This window comes from Scyliorhinus torazame, chromosome 21 (assembly GCF_047496885.1).
Source record: "Scyliorhinus torazame isolate Kashiwa2021f chromosome 21, sScyTor2.1, whole genome shotgun sequence".
In the NCBI taxonomy this organism is placed as follows: Eukaryota; Metazoa; Chordata; class Chondrichthyes; order Carcharhiniformes; family Scyliorhinidae; genus Scyliorhinus; species Scyliorhinus torazame.
Genome location: NC_092727.1, coordinates 7,137,807 through 7,164,022, shown reverse-complemented (window position 1 = coordinate 7,164,022; position 26,216 = coordinate 7,137,807). Strand labels below are relative to the sequence as shown.

Sequence of the window (26,216 nt, the reverse complement as noted above, 5' to 3'; positions counted from 1 at the left end):
TACAGATTCGCAACCCTTTGGACGAGGTAGTTTCTTCTCCTCATATTTTTAATTTGCTCCCCCTTATCCTGAGACTGTGACCTCTCGTTCTCAAATGTCCCACAAGAGGAAGCATCCATTCGACATCTACTTCATCCATACCTTTTTATCATCTTGTATACCTCCATTTGATCTTCTCATTCTTTTAAACTCCAGAGTGTATCAGGCTAAACTGCTCAATCTGTCTTCATGAGACAACCCCCTTTATTCTGGAATCAATCTAGTCAACCTCTTCTGAATTGCCTCCATCTTTCCTCAAATAAGGGGATCAAAACTGCACAATACATCGGGTGCGGTCTCTAATGCCTTGTACAGTTGCAACATCACTTCTTTACCTTGATACTCTATTGCTTTAGCTATAAATGCCAACATTCCATTTGCTTTCTTTACAATCTGCTATACCTGTATGCTAGTTTTCTGCGACTCGTGCATGAGGACACCCAGAGCCCTCTGCAGTGGAGCACCCCCAAGTCTCCCCCCATTAAGTTGCCTTTCCATTTTTCCGACCAAAATGGATGACCTCACACTAACCACCTTAAACTTCATCTGCCACATTTTGGCCCACTCACCTAACCTATCTATATGCATTTGTAAGGTTCTTATTTCCTTATTGCAACTTACTGTCCCACCTATTCTAGTGGCATCTGCAAATTTGGTTATAGAACCTTCTATCCCTGTATCCAAGTTTAATATAGATTGTAAATAGCTGGGGCCCAAGTACTGAACCCTGTGGCACCCCACTAGTTACATCTTGCCATCAGAAAATTACCCATTTATCCTGACTTCTTTTGTCTGTCAACTAGTTTTCTATCCAAGTTAATAAATTACCTCTAACCTTCTGTGCGGCACCTTATCGCCTTCCGGAGTCCGGATATACTACATCTACAGGAGCCCCCTTATCCAGTTGGCTTCTTACATCTTCGAAGAACTCTGGCAAATCAGTCAAGCATGATTTAGCCTTCCTAAAACCATGCTGACTCTGATGGATAGCGTTTTGATTTTCCAAATGTCCCGTTATTACTTCCTTAATAATGGATTCCAGTAATTTCTCAACAACACATGTTAAACTAACTGGTCTGTAATTTCCTACATTCTTTTTGAATAAGGACATTACATTAGCATTTTTCCAAACCACTGGAAAGTTTCCTATGTCCAGGGAATTTTGGAATATTATAATCAGTGGATCCACTATCTCCGCTACCACTTCCTTTAATGCCCTAGGATGTAGGGCATCAGGCCCTGGGGACTTGTCTGCCTTCAATCCCAGTCCCATTACTTGCTGAAATTGGCAACTAGGCCATTGAAGACCCGGGGTTTTAATTTCTGAACCTATTGTTGTGTTTTTTTAAACTAGAAGATGGAATTACCAGAAGATGCATCATTTTTTTTCCCTTGCAGTTAAGCCAAGGCTGCTCGTTGCACCTGGCACAGCGTTACAGCCAGTTGCTGAACTTCCAGCTCCGCAGAATGCCCATCCTTTCCAAAGAGTCTGCACCAGGCATCATTATTGCTACAGGTGATGCATTTTCTTTACTGAAAGAAATCTAGTAAATAACTTTATTTAGTACTGAGATTCCTCTGTAATTTTACAAATTCACTTCCAGTACCTTGCTTATGAAAAACCATCACCCGATTTGAGTAGCAGTTTTTAGGCAATTGTTCATTCAGCAATTGTGTAAAGAGCAAGGCAGATTTTCTTTCAATGAATAATGGATTATCTGACACAGTTAAATGCAGCATTTACCTGATATTTATACCCCCCACTCATTTAATTTTAAATTAATAGAATGTTGGATAGACTTCTTATGTGCTGTTCCCTGCTTGCAGAAACAGCAAAGTATGCTTGCCTCTTGCACCACAAAGTGGAACGAAAAGTATTTTTGCAATACCAAAAGAATCTGTGATAGTAATGGCATGTCTAGTACTTTTGTTGCCACTCCGGGGTAAACAACCTTTTGGCGTCTCTCCTGTCAAGCCCTCAAGATAAGATCACCCCTCTTTACTCTAAAAGAGTCTCATACCATCAGTTGTAGTTAGCCAGGCAGCATAGCTTTTTATTTAATCACTAGGAAGTAAATGAGTTGACAAATTATCATTTTCTGGGGGTCGTTTAGTGTTTGGAATTCTCTTTTCCCGTGAACAGTGGAGGCTGAGTTTGGCAGATTTTTGATCTACAAGGGAGTTGAGGGTTATGGGGGGCAGGCAGCAAAGTGGAGTAAAAGCTGCAATCTGATCAGCTATGATATATTGAATGGTGGAGCAGGCTTGGGTCAAATGGCCTATTCCTTCTGTTATGTTCTTGTCTCGTATTTTCCTTTGATGGTTCTTCCTCACAACAGTCAAACTGCACTTTTTGTGCACTGCCCAATTTGGTGGGATCAGGCTATTGAGTTTTGGATGAATGACCAATGATCATTCTGAATGGCGGAGCAGGTTTGAAGGGCTGAATGGCCACCTTCTGCTCCTATTTTCTATGTTTCTACTAATCTTAAACATGTAGAATACAATTTTGGAAGAAAGTATACATGACGTTTCAACCCACTTATAACCTAACATTTTCAATATTTGTCTTGAATTGTGCCCCTTATCAAAGGTCTAGCAGTGAATTCATGTGTTTCTCTCTCCTTCAGGTTCCATTGGCAACAACTTGGCAAATAAACCAAATGTATATGTTTCAAGTAGTGCTGGGGCCCGGTGGCGTGAGGTAATGTGCTTTGTGATCAGTTTAACATAGAACATAGAACAATACAGCGCTGTACAGGCCCTTTGGCCCACGATGTTGCACTAAAACAAAAGCCATCTAACCTACACTATGCCATTATCATCCATATGTTTATCCAATAAACTTTTAAATGCCCTCAATGTTGGCGAGTTCACTACTGTAGCAGGTAGGGCATTCCACTGCCTCACTACTCTTTGCGTAAAGAACCTACCTCTGACCTCTGTCCTATATCTATTACCCCTCAGTTTAAAGCTATGTCCCCTCGTGCCAGTCATTTCCATCTGCGGGAGAAGGCTCTCACTGTCCACCCTATCCAACCCCCTGATCATTTTGTATGCCTCTATTAAGTCTCCCCTTAACCTTCTTTTCTCCAATGAAAACAACCTCAAGTCCATCAGCCTTTCCTCATAAGATTTTCCCTCCATACCAGGCAACATCCTGGTAAATCTCCTCTGCACCCGCTCCAAAGCCTCCACGTCCTTCCTATAATGCGGTGACCAGAACTGTACGCAATACTCCAAATGCGGCCGTACCAGAGTTCTGTACAGCTGCAACATGACCTCCCGACTCCGGAACTCAATCCCTCTACCAATAAAGGCCAACACTCCATAGGCCTTCTTCACAACCCTATCAACCTGGGTGGCAACTTTCAGGGATCTATGTACATGGACACCTAGATCCCTCTGCTCATCCACACTTTCAAGAACTTTACCATTAGCCAAATATTCCGCATTCCTGTTATTCCTTCCAAAGTGAATCACCTCACACTTCTCTACATTAAACTCCATTTGCCACCTCTCAGCCCAGCTCTGCAGCTTATCTATATCCCTCTGTAACCTGCTACATCCTTCCACACTATCGACAACACCACCGACTTTAGTATCGTCTGCAAATTTACTCACCCACCCTTCTGCGCCTTCCTCTAGGTCATTGATAAAAATGACAAACAGCAACGGCCCCAGAACAGATCCTTGTGGTACTCCACTTGTGACTGTACTCCATTCTGAACATTTCCCATCAACCACCACCCTCTGTCTTCTTTCAGCTAGCCAATTTCTGATCCACATCTCTAAATCACCCTCAATCCCCAGCCTCCGTATTTTCTGCAATAGCCTACCGTGGGGAACCTTATCAAACGCTTTGCTGAAATCCATATACACCACATCAACTGCTCTACCCTCATCTACCTGTTCAGTCACCTTCTCAAAGAACTCAATAAGGTTTGTGAGGCATGACCTACCCTTCACAAAGCCATGCTGACTATCCCTGATCATATTATTCCTATCTAGATGATTATAAATCTTGTCTCTTATAATCCCCTCCACGACTTTACCCACTACAGACGTGAGGCTCACCGGTCTATAGTTGCCGGGGTTGTCTCTGCTCCCCTTTTTGAACAAAGGGACTACATTTGCTGTCCTCCAGTCCTCTGGCACTATTCCTGTAGCCAATGACGACATAAAAATCAAAGCCAAAGGTCCAGCAATCTCTTCCCTGGCCTCCCAGAGAATCCTAGGATAAAACCCATCAGGTCCCGAGGACTTATCTATTTTCAGCCTGTCCAGAATTGCCAACACCTCTTCCCTACGTACCTCAATGCCATCTATTCTATTAGCCTGGGGCTCAGCATTCTCCTCCACAACATTATCTTTTTCCTGAGTGAATACTGACGAAAAATATTCATTTAGTATCTCGCCTATCTCTTCAGACTCCACACACAATTTCCCATCCCTGTCCTTGACTGGTCCTACTCTTTCCCTAGTCATTCGCTTATTCCTGACATACCTATAGAAAGCTTTTGGGTTTTCCTTGATCCTTCCTGCCAAATACTTCTCATGTCCCCTCCTTGCTCGTCTTAGCTCTCTCTTTAGATCCTTCCTCGCTACCTTGTAACTATCCATCGCCCCAACTGAAACTTCACACCTCATCTTCACATAGGCCTCCTTCTTCCTCTTAACAAGAGATTCCACTTCCTTGGTAAACCACGGTTCCCTCGCTCGACGCCTTCCTCCCTGCCTGACCGGTACATACTTATCAAGAACACGCAGTAGCTGATCCTTGAACAAGCCCCACTTATCCAGTGTGCCCAACACTTGCAGCCTACTTCTCCACCTTATCCCCCCCCAAGTCACGTCTAATGGCATCATAATTGCCCTTCCCCCAGCTATAACTCTTGCCCTGCGGTGTATACATATCCCTTTCCATCATTAACGTAAACGTCACCGAATTGTGGTCACTGTCCCCAAAGTGCTCTCCTACCTCCAAATCCAACACCTGGCCTGGTTCATTACCCAAAACCAAATCCAACGTGGCCTCTCCTCTTGTTGGCCTGTCAACATATTGTTTCAGGAAACCCTCCTGCACACACTGTACAAAAAACGACCCATCTATTGTACTCGAACTATGCCTTTTCCAGTCAATATTTGGAAAGTTAAAGTCTCCCATAATAACTACCCTGTTACTTTCGCTCTTATCCAGAATCATCTTCGCCATCCTTTCCTCTACATCCCTAGAACTATTAGGAGGCCTATAAAAAAAACTCCCAACAGGGTGACCCCTCCTTTCCTGTTTCTAACTTCAGCCCATACTACCTCGGAAGAAGAGTCCCCATCTAGCATCCTCTCCGTCACCGTAATACTGCTCTTGACTAGCAGCGCCACACCTCCCCCTCTTTTGCCTCCTTCTCTGAGCTTACTAAAACACCTAAACCCCGGAACCTGCAACATCCATTCCTGTCCCTGCTCTATCCATGTCTCCGAAATGGCCACAACATCGAAGTCCCAGGTACCAACCCATGCTGCCAGTTCTCCTACCTTGTTTCGTATACTCCTGGCATTGAAGTAGACACACTTCAAACCACCTACCTGAACACTGGCCCCCTCCTGCGACGTCAAATCTGTGCTCCTGACCTCTATACTCTCATTCTCCCTTACCCTAAAACTACAATCCAGGTTCCCATGCCCCTGCTGCATTAGTTTAAACCCCCCCCAAAGAGCACTAACAAATCCCCCCCCCCCCCCCCCCCCCCCCCCCCCCCCCCCCCCAAGGATATTTGTGCCCCTCCGGTTCACATGGAGACCATCCTGTCTGTAAAGGTCCCACCTTCCCCAGAAAGAGCCCCAGTTATCCAGAAATCTGAATCCCTCCCGCCTGCACCATCCCTGTAGCCACGTGTTTAAATGCTCTCTCCCTATTCCTCATCTCACTATCACGTGGCACGGGCAACAACCCGGAGATAACAACTCTGTTTGTTCTAGTTCTGAGCTTCCATCCTAGCTCCCTGAAAGCCTGCCTGACATCCTTGTCCCCTTTCCTACCTATGTCGTTAGTGCCAATGTGGACCACGACTTGGGGCTGCTCCCCCTCCCCCCTAAGGACCCGGAAAACACGATCCGAGACATCACGTACCCTTGCACCTGGGAGGCAAAATACCAAACGTGAGTCTCTCCCGCTCCCACAAAATCTCCTATCTGTGCCCCTGACTATAGAGTCCCCAATTACTAATGCTCTGCTCTTCTCCCCCCTTCCCTTCTGAGCAACAGGGACAGACTCCGTGCCAGAGGCCCGTACCCCATGGCATACCCCTGGTAAGTTTCCCCCCCCCCCCCCCCCCCCCCCCCACACAAGTATCCAAAGCGGTATACTTGTTTCTCAGGGGAACGACCGCAGGGGATCCCTGCACTGACTGCTTTTTCCCAGTCCCTCTTATAGTTACCCACCTATCTCCAATCTTTGGTGTAACTAATTCCCTGAAGCTGCTATCTATGACCCCTTCTGCCTCCCGAATGATCCGAAGTTCTTCCAACTCCAGCTCCAGTTCCCTAACTCGGTCTTGGAGGAGCTGGAGATGGCAGCACTTCCTGTAGGTAAAATCAGCAGTCAAAAGAAACTAGCTGCACTAATAAAGGAAACCATGTTTTTAAATTCTAAATGATTGAAAATATGGAACACTGCTTTTAGCATGGTCCAATAATTGTATAACCAAAGAGTTGTTTACTTGCATATTGTAACAGTGTCCCGATTCAATAATTCGAAGTTTGGAAAATTGTAAATAGTGAAAAACAAATGGAACAGTTACTAAGAATCTGAATAAGGAATCCGGGCCAAAGTAAATTGCCTTGTGGCAAGAACTGGAAAAAGGATAGCAACGATGAGATGCAGAATAAATGAGGAAGTGCAAAATAAGCCAATAGGAGGAATATCTTAATTTTTAAAAAATCCTTAATGGGATTTGGGTGTCGCTGGCTGGGCCGATATTTATTGCCCACCCCGAATTGCCCTTGAACTGAGGGGCTTGTTAGACCGTTTCGGAGGGCGTTTAAGAGTCAATCACTTTGCTGTGGGTCTGAAGTCACATGGATAAGTAAGGATGACCTATTTCCCTTTCTAAGGGGACATTAGTGAATGGGTTTTTTACGACAATCAACAATGGTTTCATGGTCATCCTTTTAATTCCAGATTTTTATTGAATCCAGATCTCACCATCTGCTGTGTTGGGATGTGTCCCCAGGGCATTGCCCTGGATCTCTGGCTTACTAGTCCAGTGACAATATCACTGCCCCACTGCCACCCCTCATTTTCAATAGAACAGTTTTGATTTATAGATCAAGAGGGGGTGATGATTAGAATGTACAAAGCATTTATCCAGCCACACTAAGGGTAGCAATTGAAAGATTGCTAATACCATTTTATCAGTTTTGTAGTTTTGAAGATTTGTGCTTCAGAACTAGCCGTTCCCCAAGCTAAGCTGTTCCAGAATAGCAACATTGACACCTACTCAACACTGGAAAATTGCCCAGGTATGCCCACAAAAAGCAGGACAAATCCCATTCAAGTTACCTCCTCATCATCCTGCTCTCTATCATCAACAAAATGATGGAAGGTGACATTGGTGCTATAAAGTGACATTTATTCAACAATAATCTGCTTGCGATAATCTGTTTGGGTTCCACGTGCTCCTGACCTTATTACAGTCTTGGCCCAAACGGACTAAAAAGATGAACCCAAGTGGTGAGGTGAGAGTGACTGCCCTTGATATCAAGGTAACATTTGACAGTGTAGCAACAAGGACTTCGAGCACAACTGGAGACAATGGGGGATTGGAGGAGGTGAGGTTGAGTTGAAACTTACTGATTGGAGTCATACCCAACACAGAGGAAGATGGTTGTGGTTGTTGGAGGTCAGTCATCTCAGCCCCACAATATCACTGTACGAGTTCCTCAGGGTAATGACTCTAGCATCTTCAGCTACTTCATTAATAACCTTTCTTCCATTGTAAGGTCAGAAGTGGGATGTTTACTGATGATGATCAGCACTGCTCGTGCCGACTCAGATACTGATGCAATCCAAGTCCAAATGTAGCAAGACCTGGACAACATTCAGGCTTGGGCTGATAAGTAGCTTTGTGCCACACAATTGCCAGGCAACAACCATCTCCAACAAGAGAGAATCCAACAATCTTCCCTTGACGTTGAATGGCATTACCATCACTGAATTCCCCCACTTTCAACATCCTGGAGGGTTACCAGAAACTGAACCAGGTCAAGCATATAAATACTGTAGCTACAAGAGAAGATCACAGAATTCTGTGACGAGTAACTTGCTGCTAACTCCTCCAAGCCTGTCAATCATTTGCAACGGGCAAGTCAGTGGTGTGATGGAATACTGTCCACTTGCCTGGATGACTGCAGCTCCAGCAACATTCCAGAAGCTTGAAGCAATTCAGGACAAAGCAACCTGCTTGATTGGCACTTCATCCTTCAACATTCACTCCCTCCAAAACCAATGCACAGTGGCATCAGTGTATGCCATCTACAAGATGCACTGTAGCAACTCACCAAGGCTCCTTCAAAAGGCACGTTCCAAAGGTGTGACCTCAACCGCCTCAGGCAGCAGGTGCATGGGAACACCCAATGCGAGTTCCCCTGAGGCACGTACCACCCTGACTGGAAACTATATCATCATTCCTTCGATGGGCCAAAATCCTAGAACTCCTTTCCTAACAGCACCGTGGGTATATGTACACTACATGAACCAAAGCATTTCAAGAAGGCAGCTCACCACCACTTCCTGGATGGCAATTGGGGATGGGCAATAACTGCTGACCTAACCAATGACATCCACATCCCGTGACATAATAATTTAAAAATGCTTTTATATTGTTGCAATGAAAGACAGAGTTAGTGTAGGGTTTACTATTTTTGTTAACTCTGTTTAGGGGACTAACCCTATTACTGGTTTTGACCTCTGGTTATCAGTAGCAGCCCCCCCCCCCCGAGTTTGGTCCCCATTTTTTTGGAGACCAGTACTGAACGGTGCTCGCCTGAGGTCTCCAGGGCGATGGATAGATCCCAACGCCTTGGTTACCTCCGGCAACGGCATGTTAAAGTGAGACTAGCTGTCTTACTCTTAATATGCAGATTTGACAAAGTGATCCCGCCCACAATCCTGCTTCACATCACAACGTCTCTAGAGATCGCGTTGGATCTTGCGAAGCATGGTGAGCCGGGTAGATCGTGGGAGCGGGGTCTCCTGTCATTTCCGGCCACATTGTGCCATGCGCACTGCTTTCCGGGCACAGCGTGGCCGGTAGATGCACTTGTTACCTGGTCATGATCTTATTCTCTTGGGAAGGCAATAAATGCTGGCCTTGCAATGCCTTATCATCAAACATTGCTGGTTGTGGGAGCTTGCTATATGAAATTTGGTTACTGTGTTTCCTGCATTACAACCGTGGCCTCTTCAGAAGGACCTCATTAGTTGCACCTGCTTTGGCACTTTCTGATGGCTCGAACAATACAAATTATTCCTTTTGGCTTTGAAACTACAAGCTACCGTTCCTGTAAGGGTTGTAATTTCTTTGTTTACAAACCTAGACATGTGAAAGATGATAAAATAATAATCAACAGATTATTGTCATGAATTTTACAGGCTGCTCATTTTCCACGAGTCTACACTAATAATGCAGGTTGAAACAGATTGTCACATTATCCGTATCACATACTGTGTCCATCGTACTTGAATGCTGCGACTCTCACATATTTAACTTGCTTTGCAAAAAAAACATTGATCTGCAATAAATCTATCTATCTGAATATACTATAGGATTATAATTAAGATGCAGAAACTGAGATCAGATATTTTCCCACAGGAACAAAGAAAAAATTAAGCAACAAATAATTCCTTGATCTGTCTTGTGCACCTTTTTGAAATGAATGGATATAGAATTGCGAATATTTGGGTTATCATTCCAATTGCCTGCCTGGAGTGTGTCACATCAGTAAACACATTCTGAAGAGTGATGGGAAAATAACGTGCCAAGTGAAAAAGAAAAAGATATGGCAGTGTAAAGATTGCTTGGTAGCATTCTGAATATGGCTTTTGTGTTTCTTGTTCAGGCCCTTGAAGGTCCACACTATTATTCTTGGGCTGACCACGGGGGAATCCTGTTGGCAATTCCTCAGGGAGCCCCTACTGCCCAACTGAAGTGAGTAAACCGAAGAATTGATTATTTTTTCAGCCTTAAATAAAATTGCTACTTATCTTCTGAGAAACTTTATTTTCAATTACTTTTATATTATCGTTTTGGTTTCTTTCCCCATCCCTATTGTAGTGTTCAATTAGCATTTTATTTCAGGATCATATTATGAGCATTATTTTTGTATGGTGTGTATTTCACAATATCTTATGAATTTAGTGCACCCAGAGAGATGTGTAGATGTGAAAATTCTTCAGCTGTTTATGCTGCATCATTTTTACCTGTTCATCAATCTCTTTCAATAAAAAGGTACAGCACCAATGAAGGAGAGACGTGGCAGATTTTTAACTTCACTCAAAGGACTGTTGTTATATATGGATTGCTCACTGAGCCAGGGGAGAAAAGTATGGTTTTCACAATCTTTGGATCGTATGCTGACCATTCCCACAGTTGGCTAATACTGCAGGTCAACACAACATTAGCATTGGGTAGGTTCATTTTGATTTAGTTAATTTTGCGAAACTCAACTCTCTCTTTTCCCCGAACCGGATTTGGGAAGGAGAAGCGAGCAGGATATAACCCTGGCCTGCACACCAAATAACTTTTTCAGAAGCATTCTAAATCCTATTTTTCTGAAATTCCCTTCTTATTAACATTTAAATTGTGACACATATTTGCAGCCCTGCAGAATTTCCCAAGCTTTTCTCTCATGTATGAACCCATGTCTCTGAGCAGTGGGGTGGCATTGCATCCGCACTGGTTCCTGTTTTTGATCAGGTTCCACATTCAGCAGGGATCAATGAATTCCACCACCACAGCTTTAGGGGCATGGGTGATGATAGCAGAGGTGTCTAAACCCGAGCCCCATGCAGCCCTTTGACATCTGCAGTACGGCTCATTTCTTGTGCTGCAAAACCTGTTAAATTGCTCATTGGTTGGAAGGTAAAAAGCTGGGTGCAGCCTTTGCCATGAACTGCTTCACAGAGGGAGTGAACCGGAGAGGAAGAAATGGAAGGTTAAAATCAATCCATTCCAGTACCGCTGAAGTATTTTATGATTTTTGCGCCAGCGCCAGGGATGAGCAACACGGCCATTTTCTCTGGCTCGCTCAGCCACCCTCTCACTGACCCTCAAACTTGCAGCCTCTGTCTGGAAGTGATGGAAACAGTTCAATATAGAACAGGATGTGAGTACTCTTTAATTTAATTTAAGTTAGTTGTTCGGTAGGTGATTGTAGATCTTCTGCCCAATTGACTGATTCTTCCCACATTGGAAGAGCAAGGCTGCTAAAATCATTCAAACAGTGAGCATGTGTTAGCTTTGATATGCGTCAGTGACGCAGGATTGTTTTTTGCCATGATTTGAATTGAGAGCTGGAAACCTGGAACGTTAGGAAAAAGCTGAAGATGTCATCACAGAAGTAAGTGCAGTGGTAATTAAAATCTGTCTGCGAAGGTCTGTATTATTTTTTCAGCCACAGAAGGTTGGCTGTGGCTCACTAATGTCAGAAGATATGCGGCCCTAGGTTTAGAAGGTTTGGGCACCATTGTTATGCAGATATATATATATAGTTATTTCATATGTTCATAGAATTTACAGTGCAGAAGGAGGCCATTGGGCCCATTGGGTCTGCATCGCCCCTTGGAAAGAGGACCCTACTTAAGTTCACACTTCCAAACTATCCCGGTAACCCAGTAACCCCACCCAACCTTTTTTTTGGACTTTAAGGGCAATTTACCATGGCAAATTCACCTAACCTGCACATCTTTGGACTGTGGGAGGAAACCGGAGCACCCGGAGGAAACCCACGGAGAGAACGTGCAGGCTCCGCACAGACAGTGACCCAAGCCAGGAATCGAACCTGGGACCCTGGAGCTGTGAAGCAACTGTGCTAACCATTATGCTACCGTGCTGCCCAATTTCAGTTGGTATTCACTAACCCCACACAGACCATTGCAAAACTATATCCTTTCTAGTGTCTGTTTATTTATATTTGATTAAAGTATTTTGAAGTAATCCTTGATATATAGATAACCATATTATAGGTGTTTGAAACAGTGATGCATTCTGCATACGAGGGGCTGTATTGCTTCCTCATTTCTTAATGGTTGTGCATCGCAGTTTGTGCATGTGGTCACCTATTCTGAAATGTTGGGGGCAGTGGTGGAGGAGGAAGCTCCTGTTACCATGGTTGACTGACAGTGTCGTGGGAGCAACAGCGACGTTCTATGTTCTATATAAGCGTGCGTTACCCAAATTTTACCAACTGTTGTAACTGATAACATAGTTTCACTGCTACAAGATGATCTGAAACGAGATGGCGCTGGCAGGAATGGAAGATGCTAACAATTCAAGAATATCTGGGAAGGAGGGGCATGGTACAGTCTCTAGTTGCATGACCTATCGGGTAGTTCCTAGAACCATGAATAATAAAGGAATTGAATTTATCCATTTTATCTCCTTGTATTTTACTTGCTTTTGTGAACAGAATAGTATTTGCTTTTGTTTAAAATTATCCTTCTGGCTTGGTAATATTTGCAAACTTATTTATTTATTTATTTTGTTCCTGCATTGCAGTTTAAATGATTTGAGTATTTCCTCTATATCTGAAAAGCTGATTTGTCTTTTAAGGTTGCACTATTATTTATTTTTTAAATGCAAGGTGGCTAGCTTACTGATTAGTTACATTTTGAGCAGATATACCAACTTTTAGTGTCCGAATCCTTTCATTTTTACTAGTTTTTAGCAGTTCATAAGGGTAAATGGTTGCTTGTGAATTTTATTTATGTATATTCCACTTTCAGCCCAAGTCTAGTATGACCATGAAGGCGTGCAAAGTTGATCCCTTTCCACTTGCACGGGAATCTTCTGAATTAATCATGCAAAAAGTCCTGATTTTGCTGGTTTGACAATGAATGTTGGGACCATAGTGCAGCCAGACAGGAGATGACTGATTTACAGTTGACAATTTTCAGTTTCACCTGGAATTACTTGTGTTATACACTCCACTGAGGAACTAGTATAGCCATAATGTGTAAATGCCTCCGGCAATCAATACCAAATGCGGTAACCATTCAATACAAAACTATCCTCATTTCCCCCCCGAAACAGAATCCTGTAGTGTTAGAAAAATATTCACAATTGCATTATCCAATATGCAAACTTTCTATTTTAAACTTAGAAATGCAAGCTTTTATTTCTTCCTTTTCAAGGAGTACCTTGTTCTGAGAATGATTACAAACTGTGGTGTCCCTCCGATGAGCATGGGAATGAATGCTTGCTTGGTCGAAAAGTTGTCTACAAGCGAAGAACTCCGCATGCCACCTGTTTCAACGGAGAAGACTTTGACAGGCCAATCACAGCCAGCAACTGTTCCTGTACAAGAGAGGACTACGAATGGTAACACAAGTTTCTTTATAATAAAAAAGCAATGACTAGTGATGGGCTTTGGGACTGCATCACGCTGCAGTTCCAAGTGCCATTTGTCAGGTAATCTACATTTATATGGTGGATGTGCCCCATCAATTCATTTATGACCATTATATCTTCTTCTCCCTGATTATCAGTTGCCCAATACTTGTGCATTTGTTTGCTTCATTTGTTCAGCAGAGTGATGTTTTAAATGAATAATGTAGTGCCATATTTTGGTGGGATATCAAGTTTTTATTCTGCTCTTGTAGAATTTTGATGCATGTCTATGATATGGTAATTTATGAAAAACCAAGTTATTCTGGGCTCCCTGGTTAATGGCTCATGTCTCCATTTTGGAAAGTGGATTACCTGATCATGACCGTTGCTAATCTTGTTTGAGGAGGTTGCTTTCTGCAAGGACATAACTCCATTGTAAATTTTGACATCCTATTGGAAGAGTGCAATGTTGGCTGCCATGTATTTAAATGCATCAAACATTCTTAAAATGCATATACAGTATTATCGTTCGCAGTTTTAACAATCCTGAGAACCCATCAAAATATCCATTTACTTCAACCTGGATTAGCCAGTAGTCATAGATCACTAAGCCAAGCAGATGACTACGGGTCCAAGTTTGATCTTTGGTTTGTGTTGAAATAATTGATCTTAGCAGGGATGAGGGTAAGGGCTCATTATTTGGAGGTCGGCATGAGTGTTCGAATAGCGTAAGTAACATAACAATAAAGTTGGAGCTTGGCCATTCAGAATGAAATCTGGAAGCAGTCTTTCAGTGTTGTAGAAATCAGCAATCCATTCTCTCCCAAAAAAATCTAAATGCTAAGGAGGGATTAGAACTTTCAAGAATTCAGTTCAATAGATGTTTATGGAGAAAGGGGTATAAAGTACAAATCACCCAGATCTGATTGAACGTCAGAGCAATCTCGAAGGGGAATGACCTACCATGGTTCCCAAATTTAATAAAACGCCCTGTACTTGGCAAGGATTTATATTTCTACTTCAGATCTGTACATTATATTGATTGTGCATTGGCTGATCTATGGTAACACAGTGGTTAGCACTGTTACTTCACAGCTCAAGGGACCCAGGTTCGATTCCTGGCTTGGGTCACTCTGTGGGACAATGATCTAGAAGAAGGACAATGGAAAGATCTAATAATGATATTGAAAAAAATATAGAATAATTGGTAGGGACATGCCAGGATTCACTCTGTTAGTCATCATGTAGACTTGGGAAACTCTGGACCAATAAAGCAACACTATTAGCTAAATTCATGAAAACTGGCTCAGGTGGCAATCCAAAATATGTTAAATCATTTAATTGAGCCCTGTAGGGGTAATTGGCGCTCGCCGGTGGTAGCAGTGCCTAAACCAGATGGAACCATGCGGTCTTGCATAGATTACCGGAAAATAAATACCATCACCAAAACCAATTCATATCCAATTCCAAGATTGGAGGACTGCATTGATAGAATAGGTAGTGCCTCTTTCTAGTCAAAGATTGATCCGTTGACAGGATATTGGCAGCCAGGCTCACCCAGCCCGAGTGAGATATCTGCTTTTGTAACACCCCGATGGTTGTTTCAAAGCAGGGCAATGCCATTCGGACTCCAAACGCACCAGCAACCTTAATGGATAGATGCCCCAAGTAGTGACTGGAGGGCCTAGCTATGATCTACCTAATAATAATCGTTTATTGTCACAAGTAGGCTTCAATGAAGTTACTGTGAAAAGCCCCTAGTCGCCAGATTCTGGCGCCTGTTCGGGGAGGCCGGTACAGGAATTGAACCCGCGCTGCTAGCCTTGTTCTGCATTACAAGCCAGCTGTTTAGCCCACTGTGCTAAACCAGCCCCATGACCAGTATATAGTGGAAAGAACATGCTGAGCAAGTTGGCCAAGTTAGTAATCAATTGGGCCAGAAGAGAGCTTGCTAAGGAAAAGTTCACCTATTTTTAGGCCATGTGGTGGGTGGTGCAGGGAAAGTTGTGCCCAGAATGACACATAAGGGCATTGTTGGACTTTCCTGTGCCTGAGTATGTATAGATTCTATACCACATTCATACCGAATTTCAGTACTAAAGCGGAAATGTGCTGGGGAAGCACGCAAAAATGGTGTGCTCCGCAGACTGCGAAGCGACATTTGAGAAGTTGAGGGCCATCATAATAAGCAAACCAGTGCTGGCCACCCTGGGTTTTTCCAGACCATTTCAAATGGCCACAGAAGCCAGTACCTGGGATAAGGGCAGTGCTACTTGAAAGATGACTATGTAGAAATAGAGAGGCCAGTGGGATATTTTTCAAAAAATTTAAATCCATGCCAAAGAAAGTATTCCATCATTGAAAAGGAAGCCTTAGCATTGCTATTAGTCCTTCAGCAATTTGAAGTATATGTCCGGCATGACTATAAACAAAGCTTAGTTTATATGGACCATAATCCCCTTGCGTTTATAGAAAAGTTCAAAACCCGGAATGCAAGATTATTCCATTGGAGTTTATTATTACAACACATCCCTGGAAAGGATAATGCGATAGCAAATGCTTTTGTCACTGATTTAAGAGCTGACTGGTTACCAATGTAGAGACTGGGACGGGAACTTGTATAATGGGGATAGATGAATGGATATGTGTTTGTCTTGCATACCTCCACAAGGAAATGTCTGTGCCCTGATGTTTCATTCCTTTTAGGGAAGGAGGTATGCAAGGGCCCTACCTGTTGATTCCCTTATTTCCCCTTTTGCTATTATACTTTTGATCCATGGATGCTTAATGAACTTGTATCTTGAAGTCAAGCAGAGGAAGTGAGGAATTCAAAAGTCACAAAAGTGAATACTGTGCAAGCTGCCAGACAGACATTTCGGCACCCAAGAGATTGGTGGGACTTAAATTCGATTGGTTGGCTGGTGGCCAATGAATTGACCAAAAGATCTTGTTCTTCCAGTAACAGGTGGTGATTGGGCCCTGTCTGAGTGGGATGATTTTCAGAGAGCTAGAGGAAGGTCAGTTGGAGTCCTGGCTGCTCTTAAGAGGAAAGAGGCTGCTGTCCCTCCTGTTGTGTTCTTTGTTTTAGTTTTTTCAGGATGGTGAGGGTTGTAGTGCTAACAAAGAACAGCAAGCTGTGTTTAATAAATAAAGCTAATTTATTGCTCCAGTTTCCTCCCACAGTCTAAAGATGTGCAGGCTGATTGGCCATGCTAAATTGCACTTAGTGTCCAAAAAGGTTAGGTGGGGTTACTGGGTTACAGGGTTGGGGTGGAGATGTGGGCTTAAGCAGGGTGCTCTTTACAAGGGCTGGTACAGACTTGATGGGCCAAATGGCTCCTTATGCACTGTAAATTCTATATACCCTGAATTAGATTTGAACATATAAGGAATTAATTAAGTAAAGATTACACAACACATCTATACTACTGGTTCAACTATCTCACAACTACTCTGTCTTGCTCTCTTCCACTCACTCCATGTATCTCTTACAAGTCCAGGAGGCATGTGATATTTATATGGTTGCTCTATAGCACCATGAGTAGTAACATTACATTAGCCCTTCATGTGCTTTACAATATCCACATATTGTGACATCTCCCTCATGTTTATCTTCCGAAAAGCTGCATGAATACTGTGGAGACCTCTAATTGAAAGCCTAGATGGAGGAAAGGTGTGATACAAGATGACCATCTGAAACAAAGGAAGAGGGTGGGTGGGTGTGGAATTAGATAATAGTTGACCTGTTATATTAGCTGCATATTTAATTATGGGTATTAATGAACTTGGTGTTTAAATTTACAAACCTGGTATAGTTATTGAGCAGCTAAGACTAAAGACCGTGAGTGTTTTTCTAAAAATATTTATTAATTTCAATTGTGTTGTGACTCTGGGTCAAGTGGGGCTGGATTTGACTGCGCACTAGCCCAGGGGGTTGTAACAAGTGTTGAAACAAACTTTAAACACAGTTAGCCGCACTAACATCAAATAAATTGCTTTACAATAAACAGTTTAAGAACTGTTCTTAAATAAAAAGAAAAACTGAAGAACTAGAGCAGATCCAGCACACCTCTGCCTAACCTAACAGCATTTTGCAAAACTGCTGTTCAACTTAAAATCATATAACAGACTGCAAAACTACACTTCAACCTGGCTCCTTTCATTAATTACATCATCTATCCCACTAAGCTCCATGACCAGCTCAGTTCGGACTAACGCCACTCCCTCATAAATTATCTACCCTCCAGGGAATTTCCAACAATCAAATCACTATTGTTATGACACCCTGGGCTAGTGCGTGGTCAATTCACCTGGAGTTGGAACACAATTGAAATTAACGAATAATTGTTAAAAAAATACTTGGAAGTCTTTGGCTGTCCAGTAACTATGGTCACCAGATTTGTAAATTTAAACAATTTTATTAATAACAATCTCTATAATTATTAAGGCAGCAAATATGACTGGTTAACTTTTGCCAAATTCCTAACTCTTTTCTCCCACTCTCCACTTATTTAATCACTAAAAGTGAAAGGATGAATGTCTCTGTTTCAGATGGACATCTTCCAGTTAAATTATTTTAGTCTCGGCCTTCAGTCGGGTGTTCTTGTTTTCAGTCTAATGGTTTTCACTGTAGATTCATAAGGATCTCAAAACTTCTCTGCAGACTTGGAACCAGGAGGCAGGAAACATTTTTGGATAAAGAAAGCGAGCAGCTCACGAGCTTCTCTCACCATCCAGGGGTGTTCTTTCTGGGTTTTCAGAAACCCCCTCCTGGCAGGATCCAATCACTGTCTGTCGCTGGGCAGAATATGGTCTTTGGCCAATCCATTAGCCACCAGCCAACCAATTGAATGTGATCTCTGCGTCTGAGTTCTTCTCTTCTAAAGCTATATCTTCATAGCAGTGTATTATTTATTGAGTTCCTCGTTTCCTCTGCTCGACTTAACGGTATATGTCCATTAAATATCCATGGATCAAAATAATAACCACTAATATAAAAAATAAGGGAATCAACAGGAAGGGCCATTCATTCACTCTTATCTGAAACAATCAATAATTGCCTCACCTTTTATGAGCTGATTACAGCTTCAGTAGACACTGCCTGCATGCATTTTAAACCAGGGTTTTCAATGACATTGCTGCAACAGAATATGAAATATAATTTACTACAATTTCTACATTCCTCAAGCATCCTGTTCTTTTTTTAATATAAATTTAGAGTACCCAATTCATTGTTCCAATTAAGAGGCAATTTAGCGTGGCCAATTCACCTACCCTGCACATCTTTTGGGTTGTGGGGGTGAAACCCACGCAAACACTAGGAGAATGTGCAAACTCCACACGGACAGTGGCCCAGAGCCGGAATCGAACCTGGGACCTTGGCGCCATGAGGCTGCAGTGCTACCACTGCGCCACCGTGCTGCCCTAAGTATCCTATTCTTATCGTTTTTCTAACCTTTAAAAGTGCTGGAAGAACTCAACCGGTCTGGCAGCATCTGTGGAGAGAGAAACGGCTAACGTTTTCAGTATAATATGACTCTTCAGAACTGAAGAGAATTGAAGAACTGGGGAATATTTTGTTGAATAAGTTTTTCAAATAGTACAAATTTCCTGTCAGTGATTCCTTCCAATGCTTACTTTTAGTGACTTGGGCTTCAAGCTGAGTGGGGACTTGTCATCGGAGATCTGCACCACTGGAATTGAGTTGATGCACGATATCTTCTCTCCACCTGTGCCCTGCCCTCCGGGCACCACGTACAAGCAAACAAAGGGGTAAATGTTCACGAAACTCATGTTCACTTATGTAGTAACAATTCCTCATCTTGGGACACCCTGAAACGCTTTTCAGCCAATGAACTAGTTTTAAGTCTAGTCACTGTTGTAACGTGGGCAATTCTGCCAGCTTAAAACTCAGCTGAAGCCATACTTGCTGGCCAGTATATCTTGTTTATTTTCAATTAAGAATGATTTTAGTCGCAATCAATCATGTGGAATTTCAATATAAAGAGAAATTTTACCTAATTTGTTTTCCCAGTTACCGTAAGATCTCCGGTGATACTTGCAGTGGAGGTGATGTTGAGAATCGTTTGGCAGGGGAAGTCCTGCCCTGTCCCATGGAAGGCAAGTTGTGACCATTTACCTTTTTACCTAGGCTGTTGGACTGTAGTGACTGGTAACTAGGTACAGCATTAATATCGTAAAGCTTTGTGGTCTAATATTAAGGTAGCGGTTTGCCCTCCCCAAAATGTCAGTTGTTAATATGTGACTCTTTCGTCCCCAGATGGTACCAATTGTTTAGTGTCCTTGATGTATTAATAGACTGAGTGGAGGAAAGTAGTTGTGGTTGAAATATTTGGAAATTTTTTATTTTCCAAATTTCAATCTAGGGATAGGCAAGCACCAGCTATTACCCATCAGCAATGGGGTGGGACAGTGGTTAGCACTGCTGCCTCACAGCAACAAGGGACTCTGGTTCAATTCCGGCCTTGGGTGACTGTGGAGTTTGCACTTCCTCCCTGTGTCTGCGTGGGTTTGTTCCAACTCTCTCTCTTTTCCACCCCCCCCCCCCCCCCCCCAGTCCAAAGGTGTGCAGGTACAGTGGATTGGCTGTTCTAAATGGTGTCCAAGGACGTGTAGGTTAGGTGGGGTCATTAGGATGGGGGAATGGGCCCAGGTAGGGTGCTTTTCTTTGAGGGTCAGTGCAGATAGGCTGAATGGCCACCACTTGCATTATTGGATTTATCCTATATTGAATGGGTACTTCCCCTCCATTGAAAGGCAGTGAGGTACGAGAGGGAGAGAACTGCTTGCCTTTTTCTGCAGCATGACCAAACCTGAAATTTCACCAGTGTGGTTGGCCCTTACTGTTTTTCACAGACAAGCAGAAACAATTTATAGAACAAAATTGAGGAATTCTTCCTCCCAATAGTTCAGATATCTGCAAACTCCCCAACCTAAACATTAAGAAACATGTGGGATTGAGATCATGGCGAGTGACATTTACAAGATAGGAGTGAATATATAGGAAAGAGCAATGCTCGCAACTGTTACTGCAGTAACTAACTGGAACACCGCAACGTCTCGTGTGTCTGAGCGGGAAAGCCTGCCTATTTTCCTTGTAGAACGGAGTGAATGACAAGTGGGATAAACAGTAACCGTTAGAAAACATGAAAACGGGGACTTCTGGTGATGTCATGTAAAGTGGCTCACGGCTGTTTCTGACCCCTTTTAGCCATTTCTTTGAGGTATTTTGGTGTTAGTTGATGTGATGGACTTTTGCCTGACAGAAGAATATATAACCAAAACATTGACTAAGAAACCCAAAGTGAAGAAAGCTCAGGAGGTGCAGCCCACTGAAACAACTTGGAAGGAGGGAAGATGGTTGCTGCACCCATCACATTAGACACGCTGGCTTTGGGGATGGCGCAGGAGCTGCAGAAATTTGACAAACCGATGGATAGGCAGTTCGTGCGCAGGGCAAGGAGATAAAAGGCATAATTTAATGCCACTGTTAAAGAGGCTTGGGGCTTGATTTGCAAACAGTTTGTAAAGATCTCTAATGTGGTGAAAGCACAAGGTGAGGGCGTGGAGGAGGCCTTGTTGCAGCATGAAGATCGGTTTGCCGAGGTTGCTGCTCATGACGAAGAGCAATACAGGCCTGAGGTTAAAAGTGTAGGATCTTGAGAACCGGTTGAGGTGATTGAACCTTGGGTTGGTGGGGCTGCTGGAGGGAGTGGAGGGCTCTAAGCCAACCGTATTCTTCGGAGATGTTCTCTCGGCTGGTGGGAGGGGATGAGTTGTTCTCCCCTCCAGAGTTGGATCGAGCTCATCGGACGCACCGGCAGAATCCAAGGCCGAACGAGCCACCGTGGGCGGTGATTATCTGCTTTCACAGCTGCCGAAGGAAGGAGAGGGGCTTGGAGTGGGTGGAAAAGATCCGAAATATTGACTGGGACAGGCACATGGTGCAGATATATTGGGACTGAGTTGGCGAAGAGACATGCTGTTTTCAATAAGGCAAAGGCAGTGTTTTTATAGCAAGAGTGTGCGATTTTGGGGTGGTGTACCTGGCACGACTGCTGGTTACAATGGATTCAGAAATCTATTTCTTCAACATGCCGGAGCTGTGGAGGCCTTCATCAGAGAGACTAAGCTGGGACTGGTCTGAGGAGGACTGTTTGGGATTCGGTGTATGAAGGGGGGTGTTTGTACATGTCCTGCGTCTTGTTATGTTTTTGTTTGGGCTGTAAGAAGAGGGGATTGATATGTTTTTCTGTGCGGAAGAGAAGCTTGTTCGTTTTGGGGTTTGGGCATGTTGATGAGGTGGAATGGGTCAGGAGGATTTGGGTGGTTGGTGCTTTTTGGGCGGGGGTGGTATTGGAGTGGGACCCTGCGTGGGACCATTTTGCTAGTGGGAAGGAGAGGGGGTGGCTAGCGAATGGGAGTGAGTTGGGGGTAGTGGCTGCGACTCGGTGGACCAGGTTGGATAGGGCGCAATGAGTCTAGTTGTTTGTTGGGGCATTGGGGGGAGGTTATGGCACCAGAGGGAGTAGGGTAAGTTGGTCTCCTCTCCACAAGGTGAACAGGGCGTTTTGGACCTTTTATGAGGGGCTTTATAAGTTGGAGCTGCCAGAGGGCAAGCAGGGGATGGCAGAATCTTTGGTGGGTTTGAAGTTCCCACAGGTGGGGGAGGAATTGTGGGAAGTGTTAGAGGCACCGCTGGGGTTAGAGGTGGTCAGAACAGCTTTGGGGAGGACGCCGAGGCCAGATGGATTCCCGGTAGAATTTTATAAGATGTTTGTAGATCAGCTGGTCCCGTTGGTGTTGGGGATTGTTTAACAATACACTAGTGTGGGGTTCTCTCCCCGAGGCGTCCATCTCCCACTCCCTGAAGAAGATAAAGACCCCAGAGAGCGTGTGTCGTACTGCTCTATTTCGCTTGCTCAATGTGCATGAAAAGCTTTTGGCTAATGTTTTAGTGTTGGGATTGTCTCCTGGAGGTGGTGAGGGAAGATGGACCGGTTGTGAAGGGCAGAGAACTATCATCCAACATGAGGCGGTTACTCAACATTGATCCAGGTTGGGCCGGATTGGGCACAACTTTGCAAATTGAATTGCACTAGCCTGGCAAACAGGGTCAGGTGGGTCTACTGAGGTGGGACAGCCATGTTATTGGCGGGTCGGGTTCAATCTTTTAAGGTGACTATCTTGCCACCATTCTTGGTTTTATTTTGATGCCTTCCAGTTTTTCTACCCATGTCTTTTTTCTGAGGATGGACCGGCTCATAATGAGTTTCATACGGGCAGGGAGAACTCCTCTGATTCGGAGGGTGGACCTACAGAGGGGTAGGCAGGCAGGGGGCGGTTGGGGAGCTTGCGCTGCCGAATTTGATAAATTTTTATTACCAGGAAGTTACTTGGCTGCAGATGCAGTCTGAGTCGTGCAAGTCCGTGGCAATGGCCATCTCCACTTTGAAAATATGGCGGAAACGTGGTCAGCATTAAGCTGTGGGCAGTATCTATATGGGCTTTTATTTGTAGGAATCATTAGTTTGAGCTGGTGAAATTGGATGCCACATTATATATATTTTTTAAATTTGGAGTCCAATTGTTTATTTTTCCAATTAAGGGGCAATTTAGTGTGGCCAAGTAGGGAGGGGGGGGGAGGACTATGTGCAGTGGACATTTCCCAGTACCACCGTCCACTTGATTGGAGAGCACCCCTGTATGGTGTCAAAAGAGGGCAGCATGTCCTTGGGGGCATAGCCTAAACATAAGGGGACGTAGATTTAGGACTGACCTCAGGAGGCACTTCTTCACCCAAAGAGTTGTGAATCTATGGAATTCCCCGCCCAGTGAAGCAGTTGAGGCTCCTTCATTGAATGTTTTCAAGATAAAGATAGTTTTTTGAAGAATAAAGGAATAAAGGGTTATGGTGTTCGGGCCGGAAAGTGGAGCTGAGCCAAAAAAGATCAGCCATGACCTCATTGAATGTCTGAGCAGGCTCGAAGGGCCGATGGCCTACTCCTAGTTCTTATGTTCTTGTATGTGGATGGATCTTTGGGGATGAGCAGGTTTCAATGGAAGAGGTGAAGGCCAGGTGCGAGGAGGAGCTGGGACCCATTATGAAGGAGGTGGTGTGGTGCGATTCTCTCCGCAGTTGAATGCTATGTCATCTTGAGCGAGGTTAAACTTGATCCAGCTCATGGTGGTGTTCTGGCGCACCCCACCAAGGCCAGAATGAGTCTTTTTTTTTTCCGGTTTGAAGATAAGTGCGAGTGGTGTTTGTAAGGGCCTGTGATCCAAACACTCATGTTCTGGTCTTGTCCCAAATTATTGGTTTTTGGGAGTCTTTTTTCAGCACCATATCGGCAATCTTAACTGTTGATTTAGAGCCTTGTCTGTTAGTAGCTGTATTTAGAGTGTCGAACCAGCTGGAGTTGAAGATGGGTGCGGGGTGGATGCCTCGTTGATTGCTCGGCGGTGGATTCTGCGGAGTTGGAGGCTGGTGACGCCACCTAGTGCCTCAGCATGGTTAGGCGACGATGGAGGTTTGTACCTCGAAGGTCACGTTCACTGAGGGGATTGATTGGACTGTACTGTCGATGGTGGCCATTCATATGGGAATTGGTCACTGTTAATACGGGGGCAGAATTGTTTTTGTTGTATTTCTGTTAAGAGGGGGTTATTTAGTTTGTATTTCTGTTAAGGGGGTATTGCTGTTGTCGTTTGGAATTTTTTATTTTGTTGGTACATATGTTTGTTTTGTTTTGCTTTGTAAATTTTTGATAAGTATTAAGTTCAATAAAAATATTTTCAAAAAAGAAAAATATGAAAGCAACTGCAACTTGAATTCATGTAGCACCTTTTAATGCAGTGGAGCATTCAGGGTACATTTAAAAAATGTTTTTGATTGCAGAGGAAAAAGAGTTCCTACTTTATGCTCTAAGGAGCACTATTCATCGCTACGATCTTTCGAAGGGCACAGACGAGGTATTGCCACTTCAGGGTCTCCGAGGCACTGTAGCTTTGGATTTTGATCTTGAAACAAACTGCATATATTGGGCAGATATTTCACAAGATGTTATCCAGGTGAGCACAATCTGCTCCTAATTACAAGATTTGAGATGAACAGTGTTAAGACTTTTTTTTGGGATGGGAGTTCGCCGTCAAGTCAGCATTTATTCATAATTTCCCATCAGAAAGCAGTTGTGAGCTACTTTCTTGAACCGTTGAAATCCGTGTGGTGCAAGTACACCCGCAGTGCTGTTGGGGAGGGAGGTTCAGGGTTTTGACCCAGCAACCGGAAAGGAATGTCGATATAGCTCCAAGTAAGGATGGTGCATGACTGGGGGGGTGGGGAGGGGCTTGCAGGTGGTTGTGGTGTTCCCATGCGTCTGTCGACTTGTCCTTCTAGTTACTAGAGGTTCCAGGTTTGCAAGTGGCTGTTGAAGGAGCCTTGGGAGTTGTCACAGTGCATCTATAGGTGCTACACACTACTTTGATTTGTTTTCACAGAGCAAATAAGTCTGGTCAAATCATTTCCAGAAGCTGATTTTTGAAAAAAAAAATAATAATTTCAATCTTTCATGCAATGTGAGCGTCTCTGGTAATGCCAGAGTGGTGAGCTGGCGTCATAATTGCTGCAGTCCATGTGGTGTAGGTTCTTCCACAGTGTTGTTTGGATGGGTTTGATAACCGCTGAATGGCGTATTAGGTCATTTCAAGAGGGCAGTTAAGAGTCAACAACTTGCTGTGGGTCTGGAGTCACATGTAAAGAAGACTAAATAAAGATGGCAGGTTTCCTTCCCTGAAGGATCATATATAATTCGAGGCAAATCCATAGATATTTGGGGTTCGGAGAGGAGTACATGGCGATGGAGATGAGCAGAATTTAAATCTAATGTGTTGTTGGCACATTATTTATTTGCCTTGGGCATAATAGAATCGGATGTGCTCTGGGTTAGGACTAATGGCAGTCCAAACTCTACTAGGGATGCAAATTAAACTCTGAAATCAATGAACATCATATTTGCTTTGCTAATGCTGTTTCAAATCATAGAACACAAGTATTGCTGAAAAATAGAGAGGTGCTAGTGAAGCTTTTTGTCTTGCATTCATCAGGGTAGATTATTTGGAAGGGAGCCACTTCTACTGCAAGAGAAAAGAGTGTTGCTTGGTTGGCAAGTAGACTCCTGTCAAGATATTGCTGTGGAGAATGTCTTTTTTTGTCCTGTTGAATTTTTTTTTTGTTTGAAAAAAAAAGCTTCTAAAGCAGGTGTGTTTCCAGCAATATTTTAATCGGTGCTGACGTGCAACTATTTATAGAACAAACTGTTTCAATTTCATATTTGTTTTAAACTGCAGATCTGATTGGTGTTGTTTGCTAGCAGGAGATGAAGTAGAAGTTCTGATATCCGGGGATATATTTATCTTTACAAGTCTGCTCCTCTTAGCGAAGAAAACCAGTCCAAAGTTTGGGTGACACTTTGAGAGTTGTCCTGGTTATGCCTCTTGTAGTTTAGTTGGTGCCCAGATATGGACTTCCTTTCGGCATTAGGGTATTTGATC

General features: G+C 43.5%; 1 protein-coding gene across 1 annotated transcript in view; it reads left to right on the top strand.

Moving 5' to 3' along the window:
* sorl1 (sortilin-related receptor, L(DLR class) A repeats containing) overlaps positions 1-26,216 on the top strand; it is a 227,127-nt gene that overhangs the window by 103,874 nt on the left and 97,037 nt on the right. The window contains exons 10-17 of the mRNA XM_072486394.1: positions 1,438-1,555; positions 2,670-2,743; positions 10,159-10,247; positions 10,548-10,726; positions 13,451-13,637; positions 19,290-19,418; positions 19,681-19,766; positions 24,565-24,737. Of these exons, the coding sequence (XP_072342495.1) occupies positions 1,438-1,555; positions 2,670-2,743; positions 10,159-10,247; positions 10,548-10,726; positions 13,451-13,637; positions 19,290-19,418; positions 19,681-19,766; positions 24,565-24,737 (1,035 nt within the window). The remainder of the gene's footprint in view (positions 1-1,437; positions 1,556-2,669; positions 2,744-10,158; positions 10,248-10,547; positions 10,727-13,450; positions 13,638-19,289; positions 19,419-19,680; positions 19,767-24,564; positions 24,738-26,216) is intronic.